This window comes from Oxyura jamaicensis, unplaced genomic scaffold (assembly GCF_011077185.1).
Source record: "Oxyura jamaicensis isolate SHBP4307 breed ruddy duck unplaced genomic scaffold, BPBGC_Ojam_1.0 oxyUn_random_OJ71499, whole genome shotgun sequence".
In the NCBI taxonomy this organism is placed as follows: Eukaryota; Metazoa; Chordata; class Aves; order Anseriformes; family Anatidae; genus Oxyura; species Oxyura jamaicensis.
Window position 1 is genome coordinate 89,095 of NW_023310554.1, and position 10,006 is coordinate 99,100.

At 39.4% G+C, this 10,006-nt stretch overlaps 1 protein-coding gene across 1 annotated transcript in view; it reads right to left on the reverse strand.

The window, feature by feature from the left end:
* Nucleotides 1-560: 560 nt before the first annotated feature.
* The window catches only part of LOC118159660 (zinc finger protein 131-like), a 31,420-nt gene continuing 21,974 nt past the window's right edge, over nucleotides 561-10,006 (reverse strand). The window contains exons 5-6 of the mRNA XM_035314229.1: nucleotides 7,792-7,941; nucleotides 561-2,762 (exon numbers count right to left, since the gene is read on the reverse strand). Of these exons, the coding sequence (XP_035170120.1) occupies nucleotides 2,145-2,762; nucleotides 7,792-7,941 (768 nt within the window). The 3' untranslated portion in view covers nucleotides 561-2,144. The remainder of the gene's footprint in view (nucleotides 2,763-7,791; nucleotides 7,942-10,006) is intronic.

Sequence of the window (10,006 nt, forward strand, 5' to 3'; positions counted from 1 at the left end):
ATGGAGACATGGGAGCCTCCACTGGACTGATTCATGAGGTAGGATCAATTTGGGCTTCAGACATTTGGAAAGGAAATTATAGGTAGGGAATTGGGGCTTGCAAAGGGAAAAGCTTTCCAGTGGAGTTATTACTTGAAGAAAGCCCTTCACCCTGTCCCTAATGCCTTCCCCCACGTTGAACCCAAACCCTTAACCCAGCATAGCCTCCACTCACACAGACAGGCACTGAAAGGCAACCTCTGCCTTGCTCAACACCTGGGAAAGGAACTCTATGGGTACAAATCCCAGTTAGGATCTGAGACTGCTTTCATCCTGTGCAGAGGAGGAGCAAAACAGTCAGGATCATTCCCCTTCCTCCACTGAAGGTAGAGATAATATGTCCCCTGCATGTTATCAAAAACTGGGCTTCTTATCAAAAGCCAAGTATAAATACAATTATCAACTTTCATTTGCATGATTAACAGCAGGCCACATTCTTCCCTTAGCACAGAATTTCATCACATACTACTTGAATCTTGGGAAACACAACATATCATTAAAAAAGAATACAAGTTAAATTAATCACATTGTTAAAATTTTTAATTGAGATCCATGTTTCTTTTGCAACAGTTTCTCAAAGGGCAAGATGAAACACAAGAATCATTTTGAATGAGACTAAATAGAAGCACAGATTTGAAGAAATATTTCTACCTTAGGAGAAAACTGAATAGAAAAGTTTGATTTTAACTAAGATCTACAGGATTACTAAGTGCATTAGGGAACTTCCTTGAAAGAATTCCTCCCTTCAGTTAAGGCTTTGAAAAGAAAGTTTTTCATAAGTATGGAATGGCTCTAATCTCAAGGTAATAATTGAGAATTAGAAGTCCTTAGCATGGCTGAACACAGAGCCAGACCAATATTTTCTAAACAAACTTCACAGTAACAAACTATTTATCTTATTAAAATGAGATTGACTCTTAACACTGGGATCTGGCACTGTAATTGCCAGTCACTCAGTTGTTCCTAGTTTATTGGATGAAGCAAATAATGAACATCTCATGGTTGGTATTGCCTTATTGTCCAATATCGATTAAAATATTTACTCCTACCTTTAATCCACAGTTTAGCACTCATACCTATGGCTTTTACTTCTATTTTTAGCATGTCATCTTTGTGTCAAGTGTCAAAACTTAATTTCAAAAGAACAGGAACCTGATACCATAGAGATGAGTCTTCTTAATTTGTTTAAGCCCATTCATTTTCAAAAATGAAGATTTATAAGAGTGAGCTGGAAGAAAGCTATCAGCATATGTTTAGCACAGATTCTACTGAGCTTTTCCTATTTTAATGTGTTCCTTTTAGAATGTCCTATTGCCTCCACATGGAATGTTTCCTCCCTCAACCTGCCCCATTCTAAATTTAATGCAAAAAAAAACCAACATTATTTGACAATTAATTTTAAGCAAAAATGTAAAGCATTATAACATTACTTACATCACCTTTTACTGAACTAGGTTCTTGAGCACACTAGGACCTTTGTGGAGATTTAACCAGTCAGTGCTGAAAAGGCACAGGATTTTTGTGCTCCAAGACCTCCAGCAAAAATGGTTTTTCTCCCACCCTGAAAGTTCATAAGTTCCAGCTTGATATAACGCTTCTCAGATTAAAGAAATGTAGGGACTGCTGTTAGATACAACACTGCAGTTGGATGGCAAACAGTCTGCCCAGAAAACTCATAGGTACCTCATTGGTCATTTATATTAGAACCCACCAGATTTTACTAATTCTTCTGCCACAGACAGACATTCTGCAAATCTATAACAAGAGTTTGCTTCTATGGCAAGAAGAAAAGACTATACCCAAGGATGGTATAACAGTGATTTGTGAGGATTATCAAAATCCTCACAAAGATATCCATCTCTATGGTAGTTTGCTCTGTGTTATTACATGAATTAGTTATTTTTCACGAGAGAAATTTAGTTGTACACAAAGAAAACTAACTTTGGTCCACTTATCCAGATTTCTAAGGAAATAATACTGGAAAGATGACCACTGATGGTTCAAAAGCCAATGTAAAAGTTCACAAATGTAATTTGGCATTTCATTTGTAAACCTGCACAGTGTGGTTAATTGTCCTAGTCATCCACCTTTTCGTTCAGTGTCCACTAATTGTCTTCAGCTTGTTCATGATCTTCCTTATCTACATCACCTATGTGACTAGGTTTCTTTTTTTCTGCTTCTCCTTGATCAACACTTTCATATTCTACTTGTTCAAGGTTTGTTCCATCTATAAGTTCTGCCCGTACTTCTTCCATCTGTATTTGATTTACATGCTCAACATGCAACTGCTCCGCATGAACTTCAGCACCTTGTTCAGTCTGAATGTGCTCAACTTCCAAGTAACTAATTTGCACCTGTTCTTGCAGTTCATCCATCTGCATGCCTTTCACTTGATTGTCCTGTATGAGATCCTCGTGCATCTGTTCCACAGTTACCTGTGCAGGATCCACTTGTACCTGAATTACTGGTAGGATGTGGACTTGCTCCACCTGTTCTATTATAGTCATTGATGTTACTGGTTCAATGTCCACAGCTTCCACTGGAAGAACCTCTTCTGTCACTAGTCGTTCTGAAATATCGTGCATTTCTTTGAGATGTCTTCTCAGCTCACTGCCTTGCATAAACCACAAATCACATAAGGTACAGTGGTTGGGTTTGTCACCAGTGTGTATTACCAAGTGATCTTTAAATTGATCCCAGCTGTTAAACACACTGTTACAAACCTGAAACAAAAGATACAGTATGTTAAACAGTGCCAATAGAAATATGACAAAGCATGGTGTCTATTTAAGACCATGGCTTCACATAGTGTAGCTTCTTGCTACTTAAATTAAAAACAAACAAGCAAACAAAAACAACAACAAAACAAACATGTTAGAGGTAAAAGTTCAGAAGTCAGTGCAGTGCCCTGCACTTGGGTTGGGGCAATCCTCAACACGAATAGAGGCTGGGTGATGAGTGGATAGAGAGCAGCCCTGTGGGAACTTGGGGGTGTCGATGGATGAAAAACTCAACATGAGCTGGCAATGTGTGTGCTTGCAGCCCAGAAAGTCAACTATATCCTGGGTTGCATCAAAACCTCTAGTGAGAACGCACCTTAAATACTGCGTTCAGTTTTGGGCCCCTCACTACAAGGACATTGAGGTGCTACAGTGTGTCCAAAGAAGGGCAATGAAGCTGGTGAAGGGTCTAGAGAACAAGTTTTATGAAGAGCAGCCAAGGAAGCTGGGGTTACTTAGCCTAGAGAAAAGGAGGCTCAGGGAGACCTCTCTACAACTATCTCAAAGGAGGTTATAGCAGGGTGGGGGTTGGTCTCTTCTCGTAAGCAACAAATGACAGGACAAGAGCAAATGGCCTTAAGTTGTGCCAGGGGAGGTTTAGGTTGGATATTAAAAAAAAATTCTTCACCAAAAGGGTTGTGAAGCATTGAAACAGTCTGTACAAGTCTGTACAGAGAAGTTGAGTCACCATCCCTGGAGGTATTTAAAAGACATGTAGATGGGGTGCTTCGGGACATTGTTTAGTGGTAGACTTGGCAGTGCTACGTTAATGGTTGGACTTGATGATCTTGGAAGTTTTTTCCAACCTAAGTGATTCTATGAAAAGATGCATGACCAGCAGGTTGAGATAGGTCATTCTCCACCTCTGAGGTGCTAAGCCACTGTCCATCATATTCGAGAAGTCATGGCAGTCCGGTGAAGTTCCCACTGGTTCCCACTGACTGGAAGAGGGGAAACATAACCTGCATTTTTAAAAAGGGAAAAAAGGAAGACCCAGGGAACTACAGGACAGTCAGTCTCACCTTTGTGCCTAGCAATATTATGGAGCAGATACTCCTGGGAACTATGCTAAAGCATGGAAAATAGGGCGATGATCAGTGACAGCTAACATAACTTCAGTAAGTGCAGATCACACCTGACAAGTGTGGTGGCTTTCTACAAGGGGGTTACAGCATTGGTGTATAGGGGAAGAGCAACTGACATCACCTACCTGGACTTGTGCAAAGCATTTAACATCGTCCCACTTGATATCCTTGTCTCTAAATTGGAGAGACATGGATTTGATGTGAATAGGCCACTCACTGGATAAGGAATTGGCTGAACGGTCATGCTCAAAGAGTTGTGATCAACTGCTTGACATCCAAGTGGAGATCAGTAAAGAGCGGTGTTCCTTTGGGGTCGATACTGGGGCCAGTGCTCTTTAACATCTTTGACGCTGACATGGACAGTGGGATTGAGCGCACCCTCAGCAAGTTGGCTGATGACACTGAGCTCTGTAGTGTCATGTGCAGTAGACATGCTGGAAGGAAGGGATGCCATGCAGAGGTACCTAGACAGGCTTGAGAGGGGGGCCTGTGCAAACCCCATGAAGTTCAAAAAGGCCAAGTACAAGGTCCTGCACCTGGATTGCGGCAATCCCAAGCATAAATACAGGCTGGGTGGAGAATGGACTGAGAGCAGCTCTGAGGAGAAGGACTTGGGGGTGTTAATTAACGAGAAGCTCAACATGAATCAGCAATGTGAGCTTGCAGCCCAGAAAGCGAACCATACCCTGGGCTGCATCAAAAGAACCTGGAGTACTACATTCAACTCTGAGCCTCCCCAACATAAGGTTGATCAGAGGTCTGGAACATTTCTCCTACAAAGACAGGCTGAGGGAGTTAGGGTTGTTCAGCCTGGAGAAGAGAAGGCTCCAGGGAGACCTTATAGCAACCTTCCAGCACCTAAAGGGAGCCTACAAGAAAGCTGGGGAGGGTCTCTTTAAAAGGCAATGTAGCAATAGGACAAGGGTTAATGGTTTTAAACTAAAAGAGAATAGATTTAGATTAGACATTAGGAGGAAATTCTTTACTATGAGGTTGGTGAGGTACTGGAACTGGTTGCCCAGAGAAGTTGTGGATGAATTCTTCCAGGGATGAGGCAAGACCAGGTCGGATGGGGCTTTGAGCAACCTGGTCTAGTGGGAGGTGTCTCTGCCCATGGAATTAGATGATTTTTAAGGTCCCTTCCAACCCAAACCATTCTATGATTCAGATGAAGAGCATCTGTTATTACTATTTAAGAAACCGTGCCATTTCATGGAATCATTAAGGTTGGAAGAGACCTTCAAGATCATCTGGTCCAACCATCACCCTACTACAAATGTCACCCACTAAAATATGTCCCTAAGCACCACAACCAACCTTTCCTTGAACACCCCAAGGACAGTGATGCCACCGCCTCCCTGGGCAACCCGTTCCAAAGCCTGACCACTCTTTCTAAGAAGAAATGTCTCCTAATTTCCAACCTAAACCTCACCTGGCGCAACTTGAGGCCATTCCCTCTAGTTCTATCACTAGTTACCTGTGAGAAGAGACCAACCCTCAGCTCCCCACAACTGTCTTTCAGGTAGTTATAGAGCAATAAGGTCTTCCCTGAGCCTCCTCTTCTCCAGACTAAACCACCCCCATTCCCTCAGCCACTCCTCATAGGACATGTGTTCCAAGCTCTTCGCCAGCTTTGTAGCCCTTCTATTTATACATAAACAGGATACTTACTGAATTTATCAGTCAGTACAGATTTTGAATTTTTTCTTATTTCAACCTTATGTGAAATTCACATACAGAAGCATGCCCCAATAAACATCTGGTACTAGAATTTTGAGCAGAAGACTATATTTGTGCAATAATATTGCATGATGAAAGTGCGATACAAATTGTCCTGTTAATCAAGTTCTAGATGCAGTACTACTAGCCCCCTTTTCCTCCTCTGCTTTATTTTGTTCACAGCAATGTCAGGTTTAACCAGCTAGAGTAAACTCTCCCATTTTGCTATTAAAAAAAATCTCAGTAGATAAAAATCTCTTAAAAACTCCATCCCTTTAAGTCTTCTCCACCTAGAAGTACTGCCTAGACTGCAGAGGCACTATTTTCACAAAGCACTTCAGCACACTTTCATTTCTTCCCTTCAGCTGGCACTGACTGAGGTGAGCAGCCTGAAAATAATACACAGAAACACTACAGAAACAAATAAGGTGCCAGAGAGAGAAGAGTGGGGTACTTGCCGCACTTGGAGTAAAGAAACAGGCTCAGAAGTCTTTTTCCATAGAACTGTTCTCAGTTGCAGAAAGAAGCAAAGAACATGTTTCAACACTGCTTCACTGTCAGCAAGCATTTTTGAAACATTGTTCTATCTCCTCTTAATTTGACAACAGCACAGAAGGATGATGGAGTAACTGACAGGAATTAACTCAAGGAACAGGTCATGTAATGGATCTGAATATCCCCATTTTACTGTTGAAGTCTGTTAAAAACAGGTTTATGATGCTATTTCCAGGCTTTCTTCCGCCCAGACTCATGCTTTAGAAAGATGTTGTACAAGCGTTTAAAATATTAACCTTATTAACCTTATAAATAAACACACAAAATTACTTAGTCATATATAAAGGTAATAACTATTACCCCAAGCACATCATTACCACTCTTGCCACATGTGGCCTAATTCAGTCCTCAAGACATACACTGAAAAGCAACAGAAGTGCTCATCAAGCAAGTACAATTTTGTTTTCTCCTCATTCTGCAGTGAGCCAAGATTTTATTTATTGAATACTATTCAAATTTAGTTCTAAAGATAAAAAATATATCAAGAAAAAATTATCCAGGAATTACTGCTGTTGCTTTGGGCTGAAGTAACACTAATCCACATTCACAACATCTGTAAGTTGGTATCAATTTAGAAAGAGAAAGCTATGACACAATGCAATTAAACCAAAGGGTCGCAAAGACAAAACAGTATATTCAGTCTGATGCTACTAGATACAACTTTGCGTTAACAGCAGTTCTCATGCTCAGAACAAACATCTTTAAAACATAGGTATGCTCACAGAAATTAACTTCAGACTAGCATAAAAACTAAATGATGCAACAGCATCAGTGAAGCTTCCAATTAAAGTGTGATTAGCAACACACAGAATTCATTCATTCATCTCCTGTAGTATTCGCTGCTTTCTGTGAATAAAAAATGTTCTCTTTTGGAACAAATAAAACCCATGTCCAGCAGTTTTCTTCACTTCACAAGCCAAATTAACTTCAAACTACAGCCTGTCAACTGAATAGGATGAGAACCTTGGGGGGTTGGGGGTGGAGAGAGAAGTGTATTTGAGACTGTTGCAGAACTGAAGCAGCAAAATGGAAAAAAAAAAAAAAAAAAAAAAAAGCTACAGCCAACCTCAGTTCTCATATTATCTAGCTTTTAAAGGCTGATTCTTAATAGTTAAGTAACTTTCTTCTGAACAGCTTTTTGAACCTCAGTTACATATAGTGACCAAGTACCTTATACGTCTATCTACAGCATTTATATTTGCTTAAAAGATATGGATTGTCATCATAAGATAGACTTTATAGATCAAGTCAATATACTGGGTAACAAACAGAAGAATAACAAAATAGGAAAATAAAATAGTACTTTGTAATTTGGACTTCAGTGAAGCATGCTCACAAGCGGGAAAGGCCTAGGTCAGTGCATCATGAAAAGGAAGCAGAAAGATTAACAAAGTATTATGAAGATCCATATCAGTAATTCCATGTTTTAAATGGAACTTCTTGGACAAAATAATTTATCTGCATGTTGTGATTGAATGGGATCCTTATATTTATTTTACTAAAAGTAGTTCTTGGAGATACGAGCCCACTCTTGTTGTCTTTCCTGCTTAGTATTCATTCCCTCAACACAAGAAGGAGGTATCTAATCTCAGACTGCAACTTCCATTACCCACCTGACATTCATATAGCTTCTTTCTTCCCTTTTTAGCTCCAGCTCCAGACTGACAGGCTGTCAAGTGACATTTGAGTGTGCTATTCCTAGCAAAACGTTCACGGCAGTTTGGACATTCAAATGGTTTTTCACCTATTAAGACAAACACAGGGATTTAAGTGTATAAAAAAAAAATGGTTTTCTGTCAGCTCTTCCTTGTCCTCTCTCCATTTTGCATAGATTGATAGATATGCTGTAAAAACTCAGCCAACTGGATTATTCTACAAAAGAGAAAGACATTGCGTGCAAACTTTATTTATGTAAATAAAAGGGCAAAAAACTAATGGGGAGTTGTAATTCTCATTTAGAAAATGACAATCTAATATAATTGCTAGTGCTGTTTAAAGTACGTTTTTTTTTTTATGGAAGTTAGATTACTATCCTGTCAAAATATCTTAATGAAATAGCAGCTATATAGTCTTTTCACCTGATAATATTTATAGTCAAAGACTCAACATTAGAAAATTATAAAGTCACACATTAAAGAAAGTATTAAAGAAATACAAAGCTTTATTTTCAAGAACAAAAACAGCTTATGCTCAAGAGCTGAAATTAAGCTCCAGACAAAGAAGTTGGCACAGAATGACCTGACCATGAAGTAACAATGCATCAGCATTTAAAAAAAAATACGAAGAGAAAGCACAGAGGGACATAGATGGGCACAAGCAAGATAAAAATTCGTTCTATTTAGTCACTTTCTTTCAAACCTGGTACCAAAAGGAAGAATGTTTTCCACTGGGAAGCCAGCTAAGGACAACAGCAGGGAAGGCTGAAAACAGGTCCTGTTTTCTTTTTTTCATCCGAAGTAGTATATTGTTATTACTGTCATGAAGTAGTAGCCAAGTACAACTGGTGTCTGTTTACTAATTTAATCACGTACAAACACAATGAAATTCAAGGAAATTAAAGTACAAAAAAATAGGAACAGTATGTTTCTTCTAAAAGTCTGATAATTAAACTGTGAAGGTACTGGCATCAATGTAACTACTGAAACAAACCGCTTAATGAATTCCAAAAGAGGATGAATTCCAAATGAGGATTATTTCAGTGAATAATGTAAGAATCTACCTAAAGTTTAAAAGCCTACATTTTTAGTAAGATGGTAGTTACCAACTGGGATGGAAAGCCAATAAACCTATGGTTTTAGAAATACCCAACTAGCTTTTCAACAGAAATCCACAAGTAGCCTATAATTCTGGCTTACACACCTAAAGGCTACTAAAAAAAAAAAAAGTTAAATGGTATGAATATTCCCCTTAATGATTACAAAAGGCTATGTTTTCAGAGACTGTTGTAAGGTAATACAGAGGATACTGAACTGCCACCAGTCTCTAATGTCAAAAATTTGCATGAGCAACCACATACAATGGCAAGCCAAGAAGATAAAACAGCACAAAACTCACACCACAGAACTTCACCTGCCCTGTGATTTGGCCACATTTAAATAGTTACTTGGAGTAAGCCACCACACAGTAAGGGACAGATTTATTCTATTCTTACTGAAATTCTTCAGTAATCTTCAACATATTCTGACAAATGTAACTGAAAGTAACAATTCAATGATAATGCTAGCAATATCCAAGGACCAAAAGAAGTAACGTGACTTCTTGAACAGCACAAATCAGAACTGTGACCCAAGATGTACAGCTCACAAGGGTGATGGAAAGCATGCACGGCATGCCAGGCCACCGTTACCTTGAGAGAGGCATTGGCAATGTGATCAGGGGGCTGAACGACTCTACTAAAGATGACAGCCTGTTTCTCTTCTCCTGCGTATGATTCAGCTTCAAATTTAGCCTCATCTAACTGAGATTTTCTAAAGAGGGAGGTTTTTGACTGGATCTAGTGTTGATCTTTTTTTCACTGTATGAAAAAGAATGAGATTTCCCTCACCAATCGTAACTGACAGGACAGAAATTCTGACAGAAGACAGCCTGATATTGTGCTGGTCCCTTTGTAATCCTATAGCCACAGGAAGGAGATGGTCCAAAATAAATATTATTAACCCAAATAAATGTCTAACAAAACTGTGATTTTTATTTGCCTAATGTGTAAGAATGTACTGGGTCTGGCTGGGATGTTAACTTTCCTGCAGCAGCCCATACAGTGCTGTGCTCTGCACTTGTAGCAAGAACAGCAGTGGTATCACACCGGTGTTGTGTCTGCTGCTGAGAAGT